This window comes from Chelonia mydas, chromosome 6 (genome assembly GCF_015237465.2).
Source record: "Chelonia mydas isolate rCheMyd1 chromosome 6, rCheMyd1.pri.v2, whole genome shotgun sequence".
NCBI classification, from domain to species: domain Eukaryota; kingdom Metazoa; phylum Chordata; order Testudines; family Cheloniidae; genus Chelonia; species Chelonia mydas.
Window position 1 is genome coordinate 69,182,386 of NC_051246.2, and position 27,405 is coordinate 69,209,790.

Here is a 27,405-nt window from a genome sequence, read left to right on the forward strand (position 1 = left end):
ACTATTGTGTAGCTCCCATCCTGTCCTTAAGGCCTAACTTACAGGTATGTCTACACTGGAGCTAGAGGCGTGATTTCCAACTTGGGTAGACATACCTGCACTAGCTTTGGTTGAGCCAGTGTGCTAAAAATAGAAGAGTAGCCACATCAGTGAGCGGGCATAGCTGCCCAAGTAGGTACCTATGATTTCAGACAGGATCATACATGGGCGGCGAGTCCCTCCTGCCACTGTGGCTACACTTCTCTGTTTAGCACTCACGCTCAATCAGAACTAACATGGGTATATCTACTGAAGCTGGAGATTATTCCTCCAGCTTCAGTGTAGATATATCCTTAGAGAAAACAAAGACAGGGTGGGGGAGCAAGAGATGGACACAGGGAGTGAAATCATCTCTATCTCTGTCAGAGTCATCCTGGAAGGAGCCGAGTCCTCTGTAGTGGAGGCAGCCTTGGGACAGACCGTTCATCTTCTCTGCAAGGCAGGTTCTTTTCCCTTCCCCAGAATTGAGTGGCAGAAAGATGGGAAGCCACTATCATCTGACAGGTAAATCTGGTCCCATGTTGCAATTCCTGTTCCAACATCACCATCCCACCACTCCCCCATTAGTTTGCAGAATCTTTTTTCTAGGACATTCTCAAAAAACAAAATACAAAGAAAATAACTTGGTAAACTGGAAAATCCCCTCCTAACTGAACCCTGCTACTAAGTGCTACCAGAAAGGCCTAGGCATAGCAATAACAAATAGGCTGTTAATTGTTCAATGTGGTGCAGCTGAACACTTATGGATTATCACTTCACCAACTTTCAGCAACAACACCCAATTCACAAGTGGTTACACAAGTGAGTTTTGAGTGCGAAGTCCTTTTCAGTGTTGTCGGAAGATGGTAGAGTTGCCCAGGAAGTGCATTAATAGCCAACCATGTATATCTTGGGGAGCCTTAATGCTATCTGATTGCGGCTCATCCCATTTAAAATTTAACCTTTGAGAGACACCCTTCTTAAATCTCAGCTTTACAGGGTTTTCTAGGAGGTCTCTTGTGGCAGTGTGTTGCCCAGCAGTCACTTTCTATTGTAAAAACTAAGGTGGGAATATTGAACAGTTCCCAGTCTTGTTTTACACTGGAGGGCCACACACTATGGCTGAAAGAGCAGCTCGGGACTTCAGGGGAGGGGACAATTTAAAACGGTCACAGTGTCTCCTCCCCCCCTTTGTTTCCCCATCTCAGTTTCCTCTTTTGACAGCTGTCTCCCCTCCTCTCACCCATTCAATAACCTGGGGAGTTTTGTATTCCAGTGATGAGGACCCAGCCATTCACCACAGAGAGGTCATTGCAGCTGTGACATAAGCAGGCCCAACTGGCCCATCAGAATGTGGCTTTGGACAATCAGCACCCACAGCCAGGTTCTCATACGTAACAGCATGTGTTCCATCTGTAGGCATGCCTACCAGTCTGACAGTTCTTTGGTGATCAGCCGTGTCAGGGCTGAGGATGCTGGGATGTACACATGCATAACTTCAGATGGGAAGATGGAGAGCCGACAGATTCAGCTAAGGATCAAAGGTGACTCATTATCTTCCATTTAAAACCAGAACATTAATTCTTCTCTGTCCCTTTTTAAGAGTCATTGGTAACAGGAACAATTAAAGTCAGCTGCAGAGGCAACTTGTAATGGAACTACTTTGAGTAGACGCAGCTGTGTATCCTGCGGAGGTATGTGCATGCCCAGTGCACTGGCATTGGGGAACTTTGCCTAGCAATACTCACAGGAACTGCACTTGCGCCCTGCTGTCCTAGCCCCGCCTCTGGCCATAAGGGCAGCACCACCCCATCCCCCTCAGTTTCTTCTCATGACCCGTGGCTAAAATTGGAGCTCCATCATCACTTGATAATTGCCTGGTCTGTTCATTCCCTCTGAAGCACCTGGCATTGGCCACTGTCAGATGGCAGGATACTGGGCTAGATGGACCATTGGTCTGACCCAGTATGGCTGTTCTTATGTGGTGTTTTTCACTGCGCGCTCTTGGTCTCGGTCTGAGAGACTTTTTCTTGTATGTAGTAGTAACTTAAGTTTAGTGTTAGTGTAATAATAATTGGAGTAGTTGGCTGCCCTCACCAGGGTTCAAGCATTGTCCATCATGTGGGAGGGCCATTTTACAGATGATTTTAAAGCAGATCAGGACTTCCTGAGGTGTGTGGCCACTACCCTAGGTATCCAGGCAGAATTCCTGCAGGAGAATACGGTATAAGCTGCTGGATATTCTCCAGTCATCAGATCCAGGGAGAGTAAGCATCCCAATAAATGAGGCTCTTCTGAAGCCTGCAAAGGCACTCTGTTGCCTCCCACAGTGAAGCATTTGGAGAAGCAGTACTTCATTCCCATGCAGGATTCTGAGGGTTTCCACTCCCACCTGGTTCCTAACTCTCTGGTGGTAACTGAAGCAAATGACAGGGCATGGTAGGAGAGGTATAAGTCTACCTCTAAGAACAAAGAGTCCAAGAGGATGGACTAATAGGAGGAAGGAAGATTTATCTCCCCTCTTCCCTGCAAATGCGCATCGTGAACTAGCAGGCGTTGCTCTCTAAATATGACTTTGTCAATTGGGTGGCCATGTCTATGTTCAAGGACAAGTTGCCAGAACCCTCTAGGGAAGAGTTTATGGTACTCATTGTGGAAGGCCGTATAGTGGCCAAGACCTCATTGCAGTCAGCTCTGGATGTGGTAGATGCCATGGCCAGAATTATGGTATCAGCTGTGACTACGAGGGCCTCATGGCTGCAGAATTTAGTCATTGAGCCTGATGTGCAGCAGATGGTTGAGGAATTACCATGTGGTGGATAGGTTTTGTTTTCAGAAAAAAATGACAAAACCCTGCACTCTTTTAAGGCTTCTCAGCTACTTTACATGCTTTGGGACTTTGTGCTCTTGCCATGAAGAGTAACCCTGCAGCCACACCCTATGTTTTTATCCAAAGTGGTTTCCCAGTTTCATTTGAAACAAGCTATATACTTACCAGTGTTCATCCCTAGCCACGTTCCACCCCAGAGGAACAACATCTTCACACACTGCATGCCAGGCGATGTTTAGCTTTTTATCTGGATAGGATCAAAGCTTTCTGCTCCTCATCTCATTTGTTTGTGTCACATGCAGACCACATGAAGGGTCAAGTGGTCTCTTCACAAACAGTCTTGAGGTGTATAATTCCCTGTATCATGACAGCATGCGAAGGAGCCCAAGCTACACCACCTCAAAGGGTGCAAGCTCATTCCACGAGAGCCCAGGCACCTTCCACAGTGCCATTCCAAGATTGGGCAGGGCTGCCACTTGATCCTGTATACATACTTTTACAAACTGCTTTGGCATTACTGCTGTGCCCAGATCAGATGCAAACATTGGGAAAGCAATTTTGCAGTCCTTGTGTAAACAGACTCCAAGCCCCGCCTTCTATGAGTACTGCTTGCAACTCACCTGAGTAGATTGCACAGCTGCATCTGCTCCAAGAAGCAGCAGACTGGTTACCTACCTGTAACTGATGTTCTTGGAGGTGTGATGCAGACATGTATTGTATGCCCCACCCTTTGTTCCCTCTGCATCGGAGTCTGTACTTCTGATGTTTGGTGCAAAAGAACAGAGGGGGTTGGGACAGTGCTGCCCTTATATGGCCAGGGGAGGGGGTATGGCTGCAAGGTGTGTGCCCCCCATGACAAAGACTACTAGGCAGAATTATCTGGCTCCAGCACACTGGGTGTGTGCACACCTAATTAGAATACATGGCTATAACACCATAAGAACAACAGTTACAGGTAGGTAACAGGTTTTTTTTTCTCCACTGCAGTGTCTTGCTACCTTCTTCCATGGCAGTGGCCACAGCCTGCTGAGTGCTAGCCATAATCCCAGCAATACGTTTCCTCAGCGCAGTGACTGTCGAGGGTTAGCCCTGATGCCAGCAGTGAGAAATGCTGCAGTGCCAATCATAACTGGAGCAGTGACTTGCCAAATGCCAGTCACAGCTCCAGCAGGACAAGCTGCCTCAATATATTTTCATCCTGGAGTGCCATCTTCTCTCCTCTAACACTTTACTGGGTGCAGAGAGGGCTCTAAAGAAGGGGAATCCTGCAGGCCTTGGTCTGAAATCACTGCCATGGCTGCCTGTCCTACACCATATCATGTTATATGCTCTGCTGGGACAGACAACTCCACTTTGATTCTTGGTGCCTGGGGGAGATGCTGGAGTTTTGCCCAGAATGGGCCTGCCGGAGAGTGAACTATTTACTATGCTTTTTTTAAAAAGTGCATTATAAAAAAATGACTATTCTTAATAAAAGAAGGCTAAGCAGCCTCCCCTCACCTCTCCAGAGCGTGCCCTCATGCCTCTGCAGGGGGATGGGAAACATCGGCTTCTCTCTGCCATTCTTTTGTGGTAATGGCAAAAACTTCCTTACCTAAGGGATACTGCTGCAGGCAAGGAAGGAGTCTAATATCCACTGCCTGCATGGCTGTAGCTCCCATTAATAGGAATCGCAGGCTTATAGCACTCATCAATCAGAGAACAGATGCTGCAGGGTCTTGGCTCCAGTTCAGCAGCTGCTTTAACTCTCCCAAGTTCACACCACCTCTGCACAAGAGGTCATGTGGGATGGATCGTATTATTCACATACAGCATTTTATTTTGAATAGAGGACCGTGGATCTCCTCTGACAGAGGGTATTAGAGGTCGGCTCCTCCATGGTCTGAATCACCAACACAGAGATCTCACCAGAGGAGTTAATACTGTACAGTCATCTGGTTCCTCTGTACACCAGCCACTCATGTACAGGTAAGGCCAGCAACTGTCATCTGGCATGCCCAAGTGACACCCACCTGGAATCCATGTGGGGAAGATCAGGGTGAGAGGTGCCTCTTGCTTTGGGGGGCGATTGGAGGTGGTGGATGGGTGAAAGTGGAGTTTAGCAAAGGTCCCAGCCATACTACTATGAGAGCGACAAACTGTCTTTACCTCACATTCATAACAACCAGGTTCCTGGCTGAGCAGTACCTGGTGCCTGGCAGTGGAGAAGGGTTTAAATGACGGAAGAACACTAGGGCTGCACTGGCTAGCAACTGAATTCATTGCCATAAGGAAAGAAAACAAAACAGGACTATTTTAAACAACCACAAACCAGACCCATTGAATAAAAAAAGCCCAGCACCATAGCTCCAACACAGCCCCTCTCGTCTAGAGTCTTGTGAGCCTTTTAGTCCTGCCTAGTTCCCAATGGCTAGGCTGGGCGTTAGGCAAGAACGGCTGCTTACATGGTACTTGGATACTTCTGGGTCCTGCTGTAAATAGAGAAGGGGGAAAACTTTTTATTCACCTTAACCACACAATTTTGGTGGCTCAGATAAAATGGGACCAGGACCTGAGCCTTCCCTACTTTCAAGTTTGCAGATCCAAACCCCCAGTCACTGAGGGCTTCCAAAACCCTCAGCCCAACTCTGGCTGCAAGCAGGAGGCAGAAGGTGAAGGTGTTAAACTTTTTCTGAAGCTCAAGAAGGATTTGGTTTTAATTTTGAGTAAAGGATGGGAGTTGATGTTTTCCCTTTACTCTAGCCTAGTTTGTCCATCCCAAAGGATAAAACAGGGCTGATTTAGTCCCATCTGAAAGGATGTTTGGCTGCATCACCTGATCTTTATGCAGACTGAAGAGGCAAATATGTTACTGGTAAGGTGACCAGATGTCCCGATTTTGGGGGCTTTTTCTTATGTAGGCACCTATTACCCCCCACCCCCGTCCCAATTTTTCACACTTGCCCTCTGGTCACCCTAGGTACTGTCACAGGACACCAGACAGTACAGCAGGGTAGGGCTTGATGCAGACATTCCCTGGGGGATGAGGTTCTATGGCTGGTGCTATGTAGAGGGTGATCAGTGTAATAATTATTCCTGCCTGCCTTTAAACCTATGAATGTATTCAGTTGTGTGTGACGGACAGGCACTTACAGGTGAAGCTTGTTTGGTTCCCTGATCAGCAGTGCCTAACATCACTCAAAGTGACCTCCTGACATTTCTAGGCCGACAGCCAAAGGAATGCTTAGGAGGATATGTATGTAGGTCTCAGTCTCCAAAGCTTTAATGTGGAGGCAATGCATTTCAGCAAGTCACACTCAGCTGGCTCCTGGTTAAACTGAGGCTATTTTTTCCAGAGGGAGAGAGGGTTGGAGCATCAAGATTCTGAGGGGAATGCACAGGTCCTCATTCCCTCCCCAGGGGGACAAAGCAAGCAGTAATACAACAAAGCTGGATTGATTTGCAAATGCTGAACTAGGACGTCGCTGTATCTCTCTGTGCTTGTGGGGATCTGTATTGCAGATTAATAATGGATAAGAATGAGCCTTCGGTGGTGGATGCCAACATTGGGGAGCAAGTCAGACTGCCCTGCAGAGTAGAAGCCTCACCTGCTTTAACCATCGAATGGCAGAAGGACGGGCAGCCTGTCTCCTCTTCCAGGTGAGTTCATGTGGCTGTGATGACAACGCTGGGGCTCCTGGTGCATAATGCATTCTCTACCTGAGAGAATCAAGGCCCTAATGATGGAGGCAGGCCTTGCACTGGTTTATAATGATTATTCCATGCCATCAGGGAATAGAAACAATACCATGTGATTTTAGGTGCCGTGGCCCACAGTTTAAGCTGTGAACATCATTTTCAAGTTGTCATAAATATAAAGGAAAGGGTAAACCCCTTTAAAATCCCTCCTGGCCAGAGGAAAACTCCTCTCACCTGTAAAGGGTTAAGAAGCTAAAGGTAACCTCGCTGGCATCTGACCAAAATGACCAATGAGGAGACAAGATACTTTCAAAAGCTGGGAGGAGGGAGAGAAACAAAGGGTCTATGTCTGTCTGCTGCTTTTGCCGGGGATAGACCAGGAATGGAGTCTTAGAACTTTAGTAAGTAATCTAGCTAGGTATGTGTTAGATTATGATTTCTTTAAATGGCTGAGAAAAGAACTGTGCTGAATAGAATGACTATTCCTGTCTGTGTGTCTTTTTTGTAACTTAAGGTTTTGCCTAGAGGGATTCTCTGTGTTTTGAATCTAATTACCCTGTAAGGTATCTACCATCCTGATTTTACAGAGGTGATTTCTTTACTTCTATTAAGTCTTCTTGTAAGAAAACTGAATGCTTTTTCATTGTTCTCAGATCCAAGGGTTTGGGTCTGTGGTCACCTATGCAAATTGGTGAGGATTTTTACCAAACCTTCTCCAGGAAGTGGGGTGCAAGGGTTGGGAGGATTTTGGGGGGAAAGACGTGTCCAAACTACGTTTCCCAGTAAACCGAGTTAGAGTTTGGTGGTGGCAGTGGAGATCCAGGGACATAGGATAAAATTAATTTGTACCTTGGGGAAGTTTTAACCTAAGCTGATGAAAGTAAGCTTAGGAGGTTTTCATGCAGGTCCCCACATCTGTACCCTAGAGTTCAGAGTGGGGGAGGAACCTTGACACAAGTGAGCAGGTGTGGTGAATAATTCACCAGTGAGCCAGAGGCTGAAATTTGTTCATATGCAAGATTGCCACATGTCATTCGATAAACCAAATTAGTTTAAAAAAAAAAATCACAGAGAAAGGGGATAAATTCACCTGGTAGGTACAAGGTATAAGAACATTTAAGGGGAACTGCAAGAGTTACTGGGGTCACCTTGTAATAGCTTTCCCCTAGAGGATGGATCTGAGCATTCTCTGAAGATCACAGCACTAGGATCTGTTTTTGTGGAGTGGCTGAGGGATGTGGTGGCGGCACAGTTCCCCTTATTGCTAAGGGGTGTCGTAGCCCACTTAAATCTGTGTTGCTGCTGAATGTTTGCCCGGAGGGCAAAGCAGAAACATTGCTTAAGACCTCACGTGCAGCGCTGCTCCTAACACCATGACTGCACACTCCCTCTCCCGACACTCAGGGGAATTTGTGGCTTTTGTCCCCAGGCACAGGCAGCAGTCAGATGGTGCCCTGGTGATCAGTCGTGTTGGCTCTGAAGATGCTGGCTTCTTCACCTGCATCGCTTCGAATGGCCGTGACCAGGATCAACGGCAGATCCAACTTCGGACTCTAGGTAACAAGAGGAGGAAAAGGCCCCACTGTATTTTTAGATTATTAAAAGAAGGGAGTGGGAAAGAGTGTAGAGTGCCCCAGCTGAAGTCATGGATTTAGCCTCTATAGACCCCACCGTGTGTTACAGTCAGGTCACATTCAGGACTAGGCTAGGAGAAAGGGGTAGTTATATTTACTGCTTCCCCAATGGCTGTAAAGTCCATATGTGACTAGAATAGCTACAGCGTGTAATTATGCTGCTGCTGACTGTAGGTTGACAGCTGTACCATAGTGGTTCATTGAAAGGATGTTAGTGTGGACAAGATTTCAGCAGGGGTGCAGAAGAGAAATCAAGGGGATACCTCTTCTTTGCCCCTGTCCCACATGCTAGTGCCCAGCTGGGAGAGCAAAGCTGGCTGAGGGCTCAGGAGCCTACCCAAGTGTTGGTTGGGCATTTAGAGCCACAGTGGAAAGATTTTTCGTATGAAGGACTAGTCCCTACCATCAGTGACAGGATAGAAGGGTCTTCCTGCTATTGATGATCTCCCCTCTGCCCAGGAGAGCTGAGGATCACGGGCCTGCTGCCAAGCCTCACTGTGTTGGAGGGAGAGAATGCCCAGCTCCAGTGCATGGTGACAGGCAACAATGTGAATGTCAGATGGTCAAGGTGAGCAGTACAACCCTTGGTAATAGCATTTCCTGTCCCTCTTTCCTCTCTGAATGCTGTCATTTATCCCCCACTCTAGGCATGCTACAGAACCTGCATGAAATATTAACACAGGGCAGCCAACCAGGCTCTGAGCCTTCTGCAATATCTCAAGCCCCCCCCCGATTAATCCTACTCTTCCCCTGCAAAAGCAGGGCAGGACAGGTACATCCTGCAACACATCCGGGCTCTGGTGAGCCATGGAAGAAAGCAGATTCTAGAGCTAAGAACCCCTTGCAGAGAAGTTCAGGATCCTGGCTAGACTGGAAGATGCTATGATGGATAATAGTGACATTTACCTCAGCAAAAAGTAGAGGTTGAAGAATTGAGAGAGCTTTTTGTCAGACCCTTTAACGCTTTAATGGCAGGGAATTCTCCTAGCTCCACTAGAAGGAGCCATTCGTGCCCATCCCCCCCGTTATGGACAGGGAAGAATTAAAGATCAATTACAATGGGAAAAACATTCCCCCCCCCCCCCCATTTCTTTTGGGCTACTTTACAAGGTGTATTTGATACACAAATTTATTTTATTTTTTCTGCTTAAAAAACAGTATCATTGTGCTGGTGTTCTTGGGGGAGGACCCAGAGAAGTAGCTTGGGAATGGTCTTGGTCCTTAATTGAAGGGGCAGGGCTGTTGAATCTATAACAAATATTTTCTTCCATGGGTGTTAAGTATTTGAATTTACAAAACAAGAAACAAAGTGTTAAGGTCTGAATAAAACTCACCCTTTTCAGTGAACAGGTTTAATTTCCTTTGTAACTGAGTTCATAACTCTACTATTCTCCAGTCCTGTATAGCGTATTCCAAGAGAAACAGATTAGCCAATATCTGACTTTCTACTGTTAAAAAACAAAAACACACAAGCAGTCTTTTGGATCTTCTTGAAGGAGAAAGAAAAAGGGGCCAATCCCCCATTCTTCCACCCCCTTTACTGGCCACATGCCTGGGTCTCATGGTCAGAAGGGGCCTGGAGGAGTATGAGATAGCAAGCAGCAGGTAGCACAGCTGATCACTGCTAGCCAACCACCCTTTGATACTGGAGAGAAGCTGTGGTTTTACAGAGCATGCTGCTCTCTCTTCCCCACTTTGGTGGATTCAGGCTTTAAATACACCTGTAATTATAGGGCCCCTGGCATGGCAGAAGTGTTTATCTTGATTTACTTATCTTTGCCTTTCAAAAGAAGAAATGACAGGGATTGTGTCATTCACCTGAAAAATTAGTCAGTTCAAATGCCAAAGGAAGCTTAGGCCCTCAAACTCTTATCATAGTAACTGGCAGAATGGGCTTTCCACTACAGGAATGGAGTTCCAATGCGAGCGGATGGTCACCACATCCACCTGTCACAGGATGGAAGCCTGATTATAAACAATGCTCAGGCTGGTGACGAGGGATCTTACACATGCAATGCCTACAGGGGCAGCAACTCTGTCAGTGCCAGCACCAAGGTGAAAGTGATTAAGAGCAGACCTGAAGGTGAGCAAGACCAGTTCTTCCCCTCTTCTCCCCCCCAATCACCTGGATTCATTAATCCATTATTGTTATACATTTACTTTGAAAGAGACTGATTAGAACAGTTTGGGTACACTAGAAAAAGCTATTTGTTTACTTGCCTTTGCAGCCCTCTGTGACACAGCAGGGAGGGGGGAGTGTTGACCTGGGAATGTGGCAGGGGAGTTTCACTGGGGATGGGATACCTGAGAGCCTGTAACCTGAGCCGGGAGGGGGAGGTAACACCTGCCTGAGAATGTGGACAAAGGCTGCAGGAGAGAGCCTGCTGGGGGGGGGGTGTTGGTTTCAGTTTGGTGCTTTTGGTGGAATGCAGGGAACCCCAGGGCTGGGGTCTAAGCTCCCTGCTCCCCCAGAAGGACTTGACTGAGGGGTCCTGGTTGTTACCCACAAGCTCTGTTTTAGACTGTGTTCCTATTGTCCAATAAACCTTCCATTTTACTGGCTGGCTGAGAGTCACAGTGAATCCCAGGAAGAGGGGTGCAGGCCCTGGACTCCCCGACACCCTCCAATCAGGGTTCTGTGTCTGCCCATCACCCACCTCTCCCTCCCCTAACTGCCCTCACAAGGAGGGGGCAGCAGGACTGTGGGTTCTGTTCCAAACTCTGCCATCAGTTTGTTATGTAACACTGAACTCACATCAGACCTGAGCATCGGTTTCCCCCAGCTGTGAAACAAAGATGATTAACTTCAGGAGGGAGCTGGAAGGCTGAAATCATTAATGCCAAAATGTTCAACTTGGGCAACCAGAAGTTGGCTCCTAAATCCATGTTCAGGCACCTATAAATGACATGCCTGATTTTCAGGAGGTGCTGAGCACCCACAACTCCCTGTGCATCTGGTGGGAGCTGCAGGTGCTCAGCAAACCAGGCCACCTACTTTGGTATCTAACTTTGGATTTCTAGAGCCCAACTGAACAGTTTTGGAAGGTAGCAAAGACTTGTTTACACAGTCAGCATGGGGAAGGCAGGAACATGCTCTCTCCTAGGTGCTTATGGTGTTTAAAGACAAAGAAAATCCTGACTCTAGGTCCTGGCAGATCAACTGAGTTTTGACTAATTATTCATTTAGAAATATAAATGTGTTTGTCAGAAATTATGCTACTACTGTGCAGCACTGATGCCCTCTCCCTCCCCCATTTAACTTGTCGTTCTCCTCCTGCCATTTGTTTTGCTGCAGCTGTGGACCTGACCACCCAGTGTGTTGACCAGCCACACCTTGCCAACTGTGATCTGATCATACAGGCCCAGCTCTGCACTAATGAGTATTACTCCAGCTTCTGCTGTGCCAGCTGTTCTCAGTACCAACCCCAGGACAACCCTTCTCACCAACAGGGATGAGAATCAGCTCTAGCCCAGCTCCCAAGAGATGGCGGCCTAGGAAGATTACTGGACAGGAACAGGGACTTTGTCCTTTTTACCCCAAAAAAACACATTCTAGGAGCCTCGCTCTGCTCATCACTCAGGTGGGCTGTTTTGCCAATATATGAATGCTACTCAGTGCCATTGTTCAGAGGCAGTAGAAGCTCCACTGTCCTAAACACATCACAGCTTCTTGTTTTCACACACACTTTGCTACAACAAACACCTGCCTTCATTCACAGAAGAAATACTAAGAACCAAAGAATCCTGTTACTTTAGAGAAGCTTAACAGGCAGCGTGAAAGAGAGGGAGACACACTTCATGCAAGCAAGAGAAAGCTTTCCTAAAAACAAAATCTGTGAGCCACTTGGAGAAAGACAACCACCATCCACTAATACCCTGAACAGTGAGGCAGAATGTTCCCATCTAAAAGCCTGTGGGCACCGAAGGGCAACAGAACCTATTGCATGTAAACATGGTGGTCTAATCCCATGACAGCCTCAGTGTTTCTCGAAGGCTATTTCTTTCATCCTAACACACTTCACAAACATAACTCCAGACACAGGTCATTTCAGCGTCCACTGAAATATGGCGAGTTTTGGGAAGAAACAGATATTGCTTAACTGATCACAGCAACAGGGGCATTTCAGGTGGGCCAAGTCCCTGTGCTTTAACCATTCCTGCTTTTCTAATTCATCCAGCACCATGCTGGGGCTTAGCACAAAGACTGCTTTCTGCCAACTGACTCCCCAGTGTTTTAGAGCTCTGTCCTCGCTTAACTGCCACGACTACATGTCCTTTAGGACCCCACCCTCTCGGAGCGGTGGAGGAAGGCATTCCAGCAGGGTGGTACTACAGGTAAGGAATTCCACATGCAGTGTAAATAGAACAGAAGCATTCATCAGTCATTTTGTGACCAACAAAGGGTGGCACCATCAAATGTATACAAAGGACTGTGAAAGAAAACTGCAGTGCCTTGCTCAAGCCAAGACACGGTAACATCCCCAAACAATTATTGCCTCCTACACTAGTGTATTATGTATAAAGCTTCCTCTAGAGAATTACTGGCATATGGAGCACCATCTCCTTGTTCCAACATGCCTGCTGTAGCTTGAGTGAGTTGGTCAGCTACACCCCTACGCTACGTTTCAGCATGTGTAGAGGCCTAACCTACTCAGTGTTATTCAACCTTTGGTATTTCCCTCTTTGATTCTAGGCTGGGCCCTGAAGCACTGCTTTTCCCTCCCAGCCAGCTGTCCCCACACAGTGTTGCTGAGTCCATTTTACTAGCATAAAACTGGATTTTGGTCAGTTCATGTGGGTTGTAGTGAATGTGTGCTGGGTACATGCTGAGGTCTAAACTAGTCAACAAACCTAATAATCTGCTAGGAAAGTCTCTATTTTCTACTCTTTAACAAGGTTGAGCAAAATTTTACTGTAGCATATCCCATCACCTTTTCTCCTCCCATGCAGGGTACTAAGCAAAATTAGCCATCCTTTCCTGTAACAGACTTTCTTTGCTCCTGTATAAGGCAGCATGGAAGTCTCCATTCTCTTCCTAGTCTTGCTGTGACATTAAGCAAATCCCAACCCTTCTCTGCCTCAGTTTCTCCATTAGTGAAATAGGGACACCACCTGCCACACAGGAGTGTTAAGCACTTTTCTGGTTGGCAGTCACCAAGTGGAGAAATATAAATTAGTGAAATTCAATTCCTAAATCTCTCAATATTAAGATTCCTCTCAGGGGGCTGTGTATGTTCTCTACATAGCACCAGCAGCAGGAGAACACCACTAGAGGCTAGCCCTGCCCCCTTCTGATTTACCATTGCAATGCCCTGAAGCAAGCATATAGAGAAAAGTGAACGAAACACAGTTAGAACTTTATCCGAAACTGAGTGGTCACCACACTTCCCCCAGGCTGAGCTGAAGACGATTTACTAGTGTTTAAAACGTTAGCAAGAGTCAACCTTTGGTTAAGTTATACAATTATGTAGCACTCATGTAAATGGTCAGCTCCTGCAGCACAGGATTGGTAATAAGTTCCACTTGAAGTAAAGGCCTTTTTTTGGTTAAAGCAGCTGATGTCACCATCTAGTTTTGATGAAGTGGAGTTAGTTACATTAAGTTGCTCATACTCTCTCTTCACTGTAGAAAGATGGATGATGGCCAGTTTCAGTATAGATATTTTGAAGCAGCTGTCCAGGTATTTGATTTTTCAAATGGATTCCTAAATAGACCCGTTACTTCACACTGTTTTAAAAAGACATACAACCACCTTACAAACTGAATGAAGATGTCCTTTCCCCTACCCATTTTATTCTCTGAGATTTTGCTGAAGCTTTAATTGTATAGTAACCAAACTAGCAGGTTGTTTACTTTTTTGGGCTGTCTCTAAATATCATGAAGTAAAATATGTTCACTGTTCAGGGAAGAATGTTAGTGGACTGCAGGAAGATCACATTCTGCTTGGACTGACATCAAATCTGAATGTTGTATTCCCCTTGACTGGCTATCTACAAGAGGAATGAAAAGTGACATTTATGGTAGCATTTGTATTTGATGTTGCAGAAAAAGTGGTCACGCTGTATTTGAGAAATGGTATGTTCATGGTATTAGACAACACAAGGGGCAGAGTTAATGTTGCACGGCCAATCTTAAACTCAGCATTGCCTGACTTGAGTGCTTAGCCATGCAACTTTAAAATAACACAATAAACGGACCTTTTTTTTTTTTTAAAAAAAGGTAGCACTTGCTAAGTCTGGAGGAACATGGCCTAGGGTGCGTCTTACCCCATGGACACACATCAGGTTCTAGCAGTCACAGAAAGTACCAATTTATTTCAATGGAAAAATAAAAGCACAAGTTCCCTTTACCTGGGTTTAGTGTTTGAGACTAAACTTCTCTTATCATTCAAGATACAAATTACTGGATTCAGCAGAATGATGAACTTTTTAAAAAGGGAAATATGAGCCACGTAGTGGCTTGTGTTTTATACTTAGCCTCTCTGCACAGGAAATCTAAGCACATTCACCAACGCTCTTATTGCATCACCACTTACCTTAATAGCATAGGCAGCAGCTTACATATTTGTGGAATACAAAGAACCTCAGAAAAAATGGAGAACAGTGAGAACAGAGATTGATTGCCTTCTCCAGGGGCTGCCAGGATCTTCATGCCTTTATGCTGGGTAAGAGAAAAACACCTTCTCTACTCTTTCCCATTCTGTTACGTGACACAGGAAGACTGATAGCTTTGGGCATAACTGCCATGGAACAGAAGGGTATCCACCCCCTGGAAACAAATAAGAGCCTGAGACATTCACTCTGATATGTGAATCAGTGATGCAAATCAAGGATCTCACTAGGCAGTGAAAAATGCTATGAGTCTGATTTTCAAAATACTCAAAACATTCAAATGAAGTCAATGAGAACCTTGGGTGCCCAGCACATTTAAAAATCAGGTCCAAGAGCTCTAGGTAACCAGTTTTAATAGTATGTAGAAAATATGAGAAAAGGAATTTAGCTGTTGAAAGAATCAATATTTTGTTTAACACAGGCACTGAAGTGACTTCTCAGCTTATCAGGCAAGTAAGGGTATGAACTGAGTGCACAGGATACAAAGAAGGCATGCAGAGGGAGAAAGAAGGAAAACTTTGCAAAATGCAAGTTTCTACCACCAACATTTATTTCTGTTAAAGCAGATTATAAATCATCATCATCATCAGTACAAATATATAACTTACTTTTGCTTGTAAGGCCAAAGTTTAAAAGTAAAGTTAAAATGAGATGGATTTCACAAGTCACCAGAGGCAGAACTTGGAACAGCTGCAGCCCTAATCACAAGTTTCACAAACAAAGTTAAAAAACGAATCTATGGAGCAAACACAAAATGGGTTCCTGGGTAGCCCCAGATTGTAGATATGGGTACAGTAAATCACAGTAGTGTTAAAATTAAGACAAGGAAACTGCAGCAGTACATGAAAGAAAAAATACATACAATATAATATTTAGTTTGATTCCATTAAAAAAAGACAATAGAATTTCCCCATGGTTTTCAAACCATGGCAATACTGTTCTTTAATTTTTTTTTTTTATTTAAAACTACTCTATAGTGACTTTATTGGTCATGACTCATGATTGTTGTTGCAATATGCCACTTACAAATGAACTGATACAAGAACAAGCTAGGGACCCATCTCCTCCCTCCCCCATATTACTTACAATAAGAATCAGTGATAAATCAATCTTATGTACAATTTCTTACATCCCACCCTTTTTACCTTTGGCAAGATTACTTACAACTCAGACAGCTTTTAATAGCCAGAACTATTTAAAATATTCTAAATGCATAAAAATAAAGATTTTGGCTTTATTTTATTCTTTATATATATAATATTCGCTCTGTTACTCAAAATGGAAGCTCAACTTTTTCCACAAACAGCTTTTGCTGGGCAGTTGACAACTCCCCCCTCTCCTAATACATCCAACAACTCCTTTCCCCACCTTAGAAAACTTTGCTTCCTCTTTCCTCCAGGGGAATGTTCACAATTCACAGAAAAGTAGAAAGAACCTAAAGACAAAGGTAGATCATTTGATTTTCATCCTGTGAGATCTCTTGATATTCCAGCAAATGGGCTTCAGGGCTCAACCCCCCACCTCGGATCTCTTAGGCTTCCTCTGCCATTTAGCTTTCCAAGTGGGGAGGGAGGGAGAGCAGAAAGGGGTGTTTCCATGATTCCTGTCTAATAACTGCATAACAGGTCCATCGTAGGTTTCTCCTTCCCATGACTGCTCCCTCTTCATTTGTAGGGACCTTTTTAGTTTATCAAAATGTTCAAATTAGAAATAGTCCTCTGCTCTCTCCATCCTAGCACACAATACATGTTTAAAGCTCAATCTCAAACGTCTTCTGTAAATCACTTGAGAAGGGGTTAGTTGGAGATGGATTAGTGCGCTGCTTTGCCTTGCTTTCTAGTGCTGCCCACTGTGCTTCAAACGGATCTACCTGGTGGCCAGATGCAGGAGGCTGGAACTGCTTGTCCTCAGTGGCCCATTTGCTACTGTCAACGCCATTGAAAGCTGCAGAGCCATTGTGCTGAGCGGAAGATTTGAAGAATGGACTGGCAGTAGCACTGTTGGTTTCAGACTGGGGGAATGTCTGCTGTTTGACAAGACTAGGTGACTGATGGGGATGGGATGCTGGAATGTGACTTGCAGTTCCAAAAACATTGGCTACCATCTGAGAAGGAGTGATTCCAACCACAGGCACACTGGGAGCGGAAAAGGTCATTCCATTTGCTACAGCATACGGCTGAGCAGGGATAAATGCTGGCTGCATTGGCGGTACCACACCAACTGGCACTGGCTGAGGAGCAACAAAGGTGTTCACTGGAAAAGGTGGTGCTGGCTTGGAAGCTGCAAGGGGAGGCTGTACTAATGGCTGTGGGGCCGCTGGTGGTGGCTGCTGGGCTCTGACTGTCTTGGATACTTCTTCCAACCAGCGGTCTGCCTCTGAGGGAGTGCGTCTGTGAGTCATCTGGAAGAGACTTGGTGAAGCTGCACTGGAGGAGGTGCTCCATTCAGTACCTGGAAAGAAAAACATGGTGAAGTCAGTAAAACATCAGTTTGCCAGCTATGTTCACCTCCTTATCAAAAAGAAAAGGAGGACTTGTGGCACCTTAGAGACTAACCAATTTATTTGAGCATGAGCTTTCGTGAGCTACAGCTCACTTCATCGGATGCATACTGTGGAAAGTGTAGAAGATATTATATACACACAAAGCATGAAAAAATACCTCCTCCCACCCCACTCTCCTGCTGGTAATAGCTTATCCAAAGTGACCACTCTCCTTACATTGTGTATGATAATCAAGGTGGGCCATTTCCAGCACAAATCCAGGGTTTAACAAGAACATCTGGGGGGGGGGGGGGTAGGAAAAAACAAGGGGAAATAGGCTACCTTGCATAATGACTAAGCCACTCCCAGTATCATTTGCAAATTGGATACAATTAACTTAGGCTTGAATAGAGACTTGTTCTTGTTAAACCTTGGATTTGTGCTGGAAATGGCCCACCTTGATCATCATACACAATGTAAGGAGAGTGATCACTTTAGATAAGCTATTACCAGCAGGAGAGTGGGGTGGGAGGAGGTATTTTTTCATGCTTTGTGTGTATATAAGATCTTCTACACTTTCCACAGTATGCATCCGATGAAGTGAGCTGTAGCTCACGAAAGCTTATGCTCAAATAAATTGGTTAGTCTCTAAGGTGCCACAAGTACTCCTTTTCTTTTTGCGAATACAGACTAACACGGCTGTTACTCTGAAACCTCTCCTTACAATGTGTATGATAATCAAGGTGGGCCATTTCCAGCACAAATCCAGGTTTTCTCACCCCTCCCCCCCCCAACCCCACTCTCCTGCTGGTAATAGCTTATCTAAAGTGACCACTCTCCTTACAATGTGTATGATAATCAAGGTGGGCCTTATCAAAGCTAGTCAAAGGGTTCCAAAGATGTGTACTCAAATGCAGCCCCAGGCTCTCAACCCCCACAGCTTGCGAGGATGCTGCAATCTCTGCAGCAGGAGGAAGAAGGGGAGAGAGAAGAATTCCCTTGTTCCAGAAGAGATTTTATCTAACAAATTTGCCACTAGCACTCCCATCACCTCCATTCAGGAGGGGACACTGGCAGCACTGAAGCATCCTTTTACAGCAGAGATCTGAGGCTGGTTTTCCAACAGGGGAGGGGGGGAGGGAGAGGGAGAAGGAAGGTGAGAGGCAAGCAGGAAAATGTAGCACTACCTTCCCTTACTACTTGCTCCAACTTTGGCATAGGAAAGGGCAATTTAAGACTTCCCTGTTCAGAGCAAAATAGCTTTTGAACATGCCAGTCAGGCCTGGTGACTCTTAGGCCTTGTCTACACTACAAAGTTTTGTCAGCAAAAGTTATGCCGCTTTAATTAAAAGTGCTGTTGCACGTCCACACTAGCTCCTTGTGTTGGCCGAGTGCGTTCACACTAGCAGCTCTCGTGTTGACACAGAGCAGCGCACTGGGGTAGGTATCCCACTGTGCAACTGGCTGCAGGATGCGTTAAGAAGGGTTTGCAATGCCTCATGGGGCAGGTATCGCGTCACATGATGCAGGTTTCTCAATCCCATCATTCCAGGGGCATCCTTCTATATTGCCAGTCACTTTTCAACTGGAGGGGTGGGGGAAGGAGAGGAGAATTGTGTGTCTGGGGCAGGGGAGACAGCAGGCTGACAGACCTATCCGAGGCAGGCAGAGGGGGACCTCCCCCCCCCCACACACACATCAGCATCAGGCCCCAGCTCTGCTCAGCACAGCAGTCTCTCCCGAAGCAGCCCACTCTGCCTGCAGTTCTATGATTCCCGAGTTCTCCCACAGCCTCCTCAGCTGCCAGGAGCAGCAACCAGCTCCATGAGCTCTCTGTGCTGAGGAATGTCAAAGCAGCACAACAGTCCCTCCGTCCCCACCCCCAGCAGCAGTCTGCATGCCCCTGTGTTCCTAGTGCAGGACAGAACAGGAGCATTCCAATGATTTGCTCTTTGTTCCCCAAACAGAGCAGCATGCTCAGCTGTCAGATACTTCCCGGAGCTTTGAAATGGGGGGGGAGGAAGGGAGGAGAGGGGCATGCCTTCAGGGCAGCAGAGTTCAAAACAGTGAGCAAAGCAGTCCTGGCAAGCATTGTAGGATTCTGGTGGAAGCCAGTTATGTCAACAAAACAAACAGCAGTGTCTACACTGATGCTTTGTCACTTTAACTTTGCCACAGAAAGCCCTATGCCTCTCGTCAACGTGGTTTCGTTTTGCTGCCAGAAGTAGCTCTGTAGTGTCTACACCTCCCCTGTTTTGTCAGCAAAAGGCAGCTTTTACTGATAAAACTTTGTAGTGTAGACACGGCCTTTGAATTCAAGCTGTAGCAAGCTATGGTGGTAACAACAGTATCTTTGGTTTTTTTACTTAATTAGCAGGATCACAAAATCTCTTTCCTCTACTTCCTATTCTTTATCTTGTCTTCTTTCTTGTCCCTCATTTTCCAAAACTATTTAAGCGACTGTGAATAGTGCTTGCTTGGAAGCCCTGGAGACTCAAGTCTTATTCATCAACAGAACATGTAGATGACAGGCAACTATATGAGTTCTCTCCACTGCCTATTAGCCCTGAGCTGAGAGGAACCATCCCAGTTGGGTAAGGATGGTAGTTCTGTCGCATAGCCAATTTAAGCTTTGGTCTTTCTACTTACAGCCCACAAGACTGCTGATAACCTGCCTATTAGAAATCCTGGCCACTCAGACCAACCACCAATTGTACACAGGCCAAGGTTTTTAGATGGCAATAAAACTTTAGCGTTATAACTGAGGCCAGACTGGAATCTGTGACCTAGCGACAAAATGCTCTGTCCCCTAGTGATTAAGACTGAACTTGTTACAACTTCCATTATTTAGTGGAGGGATCTCGGGGGGAGGGGTTGTTGTTTGAATATCCTTCCCTGATGGATTTTAGGATTTTTACAGGAGGTTGGATCTCATGGGACTAGGAATTCATGAACACTTTAGGGCTCCTCCTAAGGTACTCATTTTCCATTACCTAAATGTGGGACTGCAAATGTATTTTTAAAAATAGTAGACAAGATACACACACTTTGTATTGCATATATACACTCAAACCTTTGGGATGTGTATTTAACAACTTGCAACATTCAATAAAATAGTTAAACTGTACTTACTATGACACCTTTGTTTTGTTCTTCCTTCTCTCCCTTCCTTCATCTCCACTCTTTCCTTACTCTTTTCCTACATAATTCAGTCTGTTAACCTCTGTCTAATTTTTCTGCAATGTTCAATTCTCAAGATTTCAGTATATTTTCCCTAGCAGTTCAACTTTTAACTCATTTCTCAACACAGTTTAGATTCCATATCATTTCTCCCTCCTCCCATGTTCTTCCTTTCTTCCCTTCTCAAGTTCCCCTGGTCCCCTTCTTCCTCTCCCCATGCCAACTTTCCAACCATGAAGGAAAGGGGAACCAGGAAGGCAAGGAGGCAGTACTATAGTGCAAATGCTGCCTAGTGTTTTGCTGAAATAGAAGAGAATCTCTGTGAACAGTGAGTTATTAACTGTCTAATACCTAAAATCAGGCAGAGAGAGCTCTCTGATTTTGGCAGAAATAAGTGGAGACACCGTATCCACAGATCAAGAGTCTACTGCTGTCATTACACATGAGCTCCCTTGGTGTGTAGGGCCTGGATTCAAGGATCTGTGGATAATCCATCCCTGGATGTGATGCTAAACAGCTGAAAACATTTGAGTGGCAAAATTAAACCCTTGGCTGCCTGGGAAGCCATCAGAGCAGGAGTTTAGGGCCTGTCTATTAGGAAAGTTCTGCAGGTAAAACAACCCTCCAATCCCATGTAGACATTTACTCTGATATAAAGATGGCTTTTTCATTTAGCTTAAATCTATTCCCAAGCAACATAAGCTATATCAAAAAGTGACTGGAACAAGAGTGCCTATGTGCGGGGTAGTTATACTGGTATAACTATATTGGTTTAAATTCACACCATAGCTTATACCAAAAAACCTTTCCCATGTATACAAGGCCATGGCTTCCTCGAGGGCCAGATCAACTGCTCAGGGGCAGCTTTAGTTTCCAAAAGGGTCAGATAATGACCACGAAAGACAGTACAGCACCAGATTAAACTCCCCTTATTAGCGCCAATAAAAAGGTATTTTAGGTATAGAAACAACACCGAATTTTCTTTGCTCTAAATTTCCATGACTTGCCTTTTTGCAACTTAAGAAAATCAACAGGTGCTAAAACAAAACTCACAGTACAGCCTATAATCCCATAACTACCCAGTTCATGGCTTCCCTCTACCACTTGGGTAAAAACCTTCTACTTCCAGCTTTTGTCACTGTCCCTTCCACTCCTTAAATGAGACACATTTGTAGCTGTCCCAGGGGCTCAATCATACTTTTGACCCTAAGTTCTCAAAACAACTCAGAGGACCTATACCCAATCTTACCAGAGAATGTGGCTGCAGCTCCAGTATTAGCAGCAGGAGCAGCAGGGGCATGAGCCCAAGGATTGGTTTCACGAACTGGCATAGCTGTGGGTGCTACAGCAGCTTGGGATGGTTTAACAGCAAGCACACAGAAGGCAGAGGCAGTGCCATTAACTAAAATGGGAGCAGACAACATCATTGCAATTAATTCATGCAAGGCGTGCAGCTGACTGGAGGAAAGGGCCTTGTCATTCCTGCCAACATACGCCACTTGTACAAACACACATGACAAAAGCTTGTGTAAATTAGCTCAGTTTGGAATAGTGACTAATTTACAGCCCATTCAAACTTTATAAAGCCAGTTATTTTAATTCTACCAAATCAACTGTTAGCTACACAGTTGGACTGTGGATTTTCTAAAATCCTATCAGTAAATAAGAAGCTAGTTTTATGAATAAAGCTGTTTCAAACTGGCTGAAATAAAAGCAGGTATGCAGAGAGAATCAGAATGGAAATTATTACAGTGCAGTGAAAGTCACAACAGAACACTCAAATGCAACTGATTGTTTTCTCTGTGCTTAAAAAAATGAAGTTCTCCCATAATAATACTCACTTCCATTCACATGATTTCATATATACTAAAAAATCTGAGGCCAGTAACACAATTATATAACTCCCACTCATCACCCCTCATGTTAAAATGTCTCCACGTTTTAGAACAAATTGATGATTTGGGTGTCATATACATGCTTCATCTGTGATCTCCAGTTTGAGGGGCCCTCTGCATCGGCCTTGCATACACTGGCACCACATTTAAGACCGCACTGCAATTCAGTAGCCAGAATAGTAAGGTAGCCATTATCTCTCTCCCCCTCCAACCCATGGACATAATACAATTTTGGGGATGGTGTATGAATCTTTTTTGGGAGATAAACAAAACAGAGGAAACAAACAGTTATATGCACATGAGATGAATAAAGCAGAATGTGTCTTCAAACTGCGGATGATATAATGGTTGTGCAAGAGGAAATCTGACACATTATGGTGATGGCATGCTACTGGAAAGCAACATTACATAAATACAAGCATCATCCAGCATGTCCATGCAAGCTTAAAAGTTACAAACCTTGAAAGGCAGGAGACTGTGGTGCAACTACGGTGATTGGTTTTGTCATAGGAGCAGAGGAGAAGGGGTCCTCTGACGGTGTGCTGAAAGCATTAGTAATCTGGGAGCACAGGGAGCTAATGCTGTCCACTTCCCCTTCCATCTCAGGGACTGAAAATTAAACACAGATCATTACTCATGGAAAGTTAAGGGATACAGAAAAGATGAAGTAAATATTGTCCTTATCTCACAAGATATTCCTTCCGTTGACTTGGATAGCCTTATACGTAGATTGGGTTTACTACCCTCTCAATCCATGGTGAAGACTTGGCAGTAGAAATACAAAGCCATATCCAGCATATCTGGGGAGTTTTATCCTTGAGAGAAAGTGGAGTATTTGTTTTCCAGTTTTGAAGCGAGTTTCTCATGGTCTATCTCCTGGTTGATAGGACAGGCCATCCATTTTTAACATGTAATTGTATCAGGAAGTTCCCAGGAAGTTCAGACAATAAGTTCTAACACAGTTTTGTTACAGACATAAGACAGTTGTACATTATATTGTCTTATGCAACATATCAATGGCTCACAAGGCATCTGATTCAAGATGTAAGATGGATGTTACTATTCAAATGATATGCTTCAAACTGCAGGACAGCAGCTCACAGGGGCTAAGAAGATGTATTAGCAGTAGGTGTAGCTGCCATTCAGGAAATGATCACATACTTTGCCCTCTAAAAGGTATATTGTGGGATGGGTTTTCCTGAAAGTGAAGCTGTAAGGAACACCACTGACAATTCCTTATTTGTACAGTATTACGGCTGTGACAGTTAAAAGCCAGGAAATACAAAGTGAGGTTGACACTGCCTAGGCATTACAGCTCATGTGGTATAATTCAATATCATCATTTGTTAAGGACCCATTTGATGTATAATGGGAACTCACCTTGATTGTGCCACATCCTTACTACTACGTCAGCTTAAATTTGTGTATATTTCTTTTTAATAAAACTATGACAGTTAAGCTTTTATATGTCTATTCCATAACTAGACTTGACCACATTTCCCAATGTCCGTATGTGTGTGGAAAAAGTGAGAGGTATTTTTGGCAAATGGTGCGGCAATGTCAGATTTTCCAGATATTCCTACTTGCATTGCTCTCCAAAACTGTCTCTGGATATCAGCCCTACACCATTCAGCAGTACATTTAAGCAATGGAAGCAAAACAGGATTGCAGAGATTACAAGTGACCTGAAAAATTCAGGAAGACTGGGAAAAAGAAAAGGAGTACTAGTGGCACCTTAGAGACTAACCAATTTATTTGAGCATAAGCTTTCGTGAGCTACAGCTCACTTCATCATCCGAAGTGTAGCTCACGAAAGCTTATGCTCAAATAAATTGGTTAGTCTCTAAGGTGCCACTAGTACTCCTTTTCTTTTTGCGAATACAGACTAACACGGCTGTTACTCTGAAAGGAAGACTGGGCTAAAGCAAATGGAGTGTATGCCACTTAAATGGTACATGCTTAATCAAGACAGTACTTTATCGGGACACCTCCCAAAGAACCCATTTAACCCGATACTGAAAGGAAATGACAACTGCAAAAATGGGACAGTAACAGAATAAATTCTTAACATGAATGTATTTAGCTAGTACTAAGTTGTTCATTACCAGATGCTAAACAGATGTGAAATTTGGCAACTTCTGCTTTAACATCAGAGCTTAAAGATGAAAAGATTAACAAATGAAGACATGTAAATACTGCCTGTTTTGGTCGTTATTCAGTTGTTTTTTTTTAAACTTTAAGGTTACAGATCTTTAAAATGGGGCTATCAGAATATAAGCCATGCAGCAGGATATCCTACTTACTGGGATTCTAGTGTGTGTATATAATTTTATTACTATATTGCATAATCGTCACTACTTACATTTGTATTGGGATAATTTAGTGTGAAAGCTTCAAAGTTTAATAGACATGGCATCACACACTACTGAAATACAGCCACTTTGCACCACTTAATACTAAACAAAGTTGTTTTCATTGGGGAGGCAAAAGCAGCTCATTTAACTGCTCTGAAGAAGAATTTAGGGAGTCAGAATTTGACAGGGACCTCTAGGATAACACTTGCGAAAAAGGTCATAGGATCTTTAATGATCACAAGTGGTCAAGACTTTAGCATTTTACATCTCAAAAGCCATTATTAGTACAGAGCCCCCTACCATCACACCTGGCTTTGGTTTAATGACAGAGGGAAGAGTGCCACCTACTAATTCACCAACACCTCTTCCTGAGCTTTTCTTGGAAGTCTCAAACACCAAGAACAAGTCAGTTTACCTTGTGCTGATGATTTACATGTGAAACCCTAATCCCTTCCCTGTCAACACAGTTCTTCTGAGCTGTGACACTTTTGTTAGTAGCAGGCTATCTGAAGTGAAGTGGAAAGAAGGAACTGGCACATTAAAACAGCACTGAGCAAGTTAGCTGCATGGTTAAAACCAGGAGGTAAGAGGCATGCAGGAAGCTTTTGTCTTCTGCACTTGCAAAGGATAATGTTACGGTACAGGGGTTCTCACCCTTTTTCTTTCTGAGGCCCCCCACAACATGCTATAAAAACTCCACGGGCCACCTGTGTCACAACCACTGTTTTTCTGCATATAAAAGCCAGGGCCGGCATTAAGGGGTAGCAAGCAGGGCAACTGCCTGGGGCCCCATGCTGCAGGGGCCCCCTGTGAAGCTACAATGCTCAGGCTTCAGCCCCATGCAGTGGGACTTCAGCTTTCTGCAATGAGCCACAGAAAGTCTAATGCTGGCCTTGCTTGGTGGACCTCCTGATACCTGCTCATGGCCCCACATGGGGCCCCGGACTCCTGGTTGAGAACCACTGTGGTAGAACACACACTTGCTTTTACCTGAGTTCTTCATGGGGAAGTCTGTCTTTCTTTGCACTGTTGAAGGCAGCTCATTTATTCGCAATGACAGCTGGCGTTTAAAGGGGGACATCTTCTGGCTAAGGGCAGGGAAACCTCGGAAAGAGCCTTGCCTGGCAAGTTGCTCTATAGGGGCATGCCTTCGTGGGATAGCATGGGGATGGTTCATCTCTTTATCTAGAGAAGCAGTGATGTCAGCAGTGGGAGAGGTTGGGGAGCCAGGAGATTGGGCAGTATTGCTGGGTGTAGCACTGGGAGCTGCTGCTGTTTTCACTTCTGTTTCAGCTGTGAAAAGAAACAGAACATAAAAGTTTAGGAAAGTGAAGCACTGCTAAACACTTTTCCCGGGTCAGCAGTATTGGTGTGTTTTCAGAGGATAAACTTGCTGTAATTATAGTTAAAACTGCCTTTGTCGATCAAAGTGTTAATATTACAACAGAAAAATCAGTTCTCTACAGCTGTTCATTTCACCATTGGCAACTGTTTGCACACACGTGTATTTAACACAAAGTAAGACCATGCACTTTACATGGACAGGCGCTGTGTAAAATGTATATTCCTTTTTAGCTGCTTGGTGGTGGTGGTATGTCAAGTGTTCCTAAACCAAAAGGAATTCAGTTTTACTTGTGGCTCAAAAAACCCGAAACAAACACACACACAAAAACTTGTAAGATTAAAAATACAGCCCCATTCTTATTTTATAAACTTGTGCAAAATTGTGAGGTGAACAACATATGGACAGAATTGTTAGTGTAACTTCTATTCAATTAAGTCACTAAACAATTTACATGTCCCAGAAAGCCAAAGTCTCTGGTTTACCTCAGAACAGGATGAAGAGGCAGATTTTCAATTCTATTTACCTTTCCAGACAGAGCAGCTGCCAGTCACTAGTTACATTTTCACCAAAAGCTGCTCAAAGTAAGAGCACAGATGCTTAATTTTTAGTTATGTCACTTGAAACCTACTTCCTGGTGAAGCAGTGGACCAAGCTTAGTTTTGGACATGTAGAAGTTTAAGCCCAGATTAGGTCACGAGTGAATGCACTTACAAACTAATGTCCACATATCAGATTGACAATACTAAACCACTACAACAATAATTCCAGCCTAGGAGGCACTCTTTACTAGAATATTAGATGTGCTACAACTCATGATGGATGGGATATGGTATAAAAATGCACCTCTCTAGCTGTGGCATACGTCATTCATTTTTAGGAGAATTAAACATCACTAAGTAGAGAAACCAGCACGCACAGAACCCTCTCAACTGTACAGTGCTGCTGCTTTCTAAGCATCTCTTAAAAAAGTGAATTTCTTCCAACAGGCTTCAACAGAACAAACAGAGATCTGAAAGACAAACATTACTCTGGAGATATCTAAAGTGGTAAGTATTCAAAGAAGGAACTTACTGGGCTGTCCCACCCCCTTCAATTCCTATTAGCCACAACTACTCAGAACGCTGTTCACTCAACTGAAAAAACTTTAATAAGTCTTCCTTGAAAAAGATTTCACACCTTGAGACAGTATTTTCTGTGATTCATGCCATGGAGTTACATTGACTTCTGAGTTAAAGCTTCAGTTAGTAAGTTTTAAAATTGATGTATCGGGAATAGTGGGTAGCTGATGAAGACTACAAGATATATCAAGATTAAGGTTTAGCAAGTTCAGAGTGGAAGTATGAAACTTGTTATGGGAGTTTTTATTAGAGATAACTTC

The 27,405-nt window shown here is 44.4% G+C and overlaps 2 protein-coding genes across 29 annotated transcripts in view; one reads left to right on the top strand and one right to left on the bottom strand.

The window, feature by feature from the left end:
• Window positions 1-15,579, top strand: part of PAPLN (papilin, proteoglycan like sulfated glycoprotein) — a 70,411-nt gene extending 54,832 nt beyond the window's left edge. For 2 of the 3 annotated variants that reach the window (XM_037900344.2, XM_027818125.3), the window contains 8 exons: window positions 406-543; window positions 1,438-1,562; window positions 4,678-4,816; window positions 6,350-6,487; window positions 7,956-8,083; window positions 8,620-8,728; window positions 10,068-10,243; window positions 11,456-15,579. In XM_037900344.2, coding sequence (XP_037756272.1) covers window positions 406-543; window positions 1,438-1,562; window positions 4,678-4,816; window positions 6,350-6,487; window positions 7,956-8,083; window positions 8,620-8,728; window positions 10,068-10,243; window positions 11,456-11,616 — 1,114 coding nt within the window. In that variant the 3' untranslated portion in view covers window positions 11,617-15,579. The remainder of the gene's footprint in view (window positions 1-405; window positions 544-1,437; window positions 1,563-4,677; window positions 4,817-6,349; window positions 6,488-7,955; window positions 8,084-8,619; window positions 8,729-10,067; window positions 10,244-11,455) is intronic. The other variant, XM_043547962.1, reaches the window with a different exon arrangement.
• The window catches only part of NUMB (NUMB endocytic adaptor protein), a 159,438-nt gene continuing 147,330 nt past the window's right edge, over window positions 15,298-27,405 (bottom strand). For 16 of the 26 annotated variants that reach the window (XM_043547971.1, XM_043547970.1, XM_043547967.1 and 13 more), the window contains 4 exons: window positions 25,673-25,975; window positions 22,788-22,937; window positions 21,683-21,835; window positions 15,298-17,222 (listed from right to left, as the gene is read on the bottom strand). In XM_043547971.1, the coding sequence (XP_043403906.1) occupies window positions 16,522-17,222; window positions 21,683-21,835; window positions 22,788-22,937; window positions 25,673-25,975 (1,307 nt within the window). In that variant the 3' untranslated portion in view covers window positions 15,298-16,521. The remainder of the gene's footprint in view (window positions 17,223-21,682; window positions 21,836-22,787; window positions 22,938-25,672; window positions 25,976-27,405) is intronic. The other 10 variants (XM_043547974.1, XM_043547973.1, XM_037900355.2 and 7 more) reach the window with 1 other exon arrangement.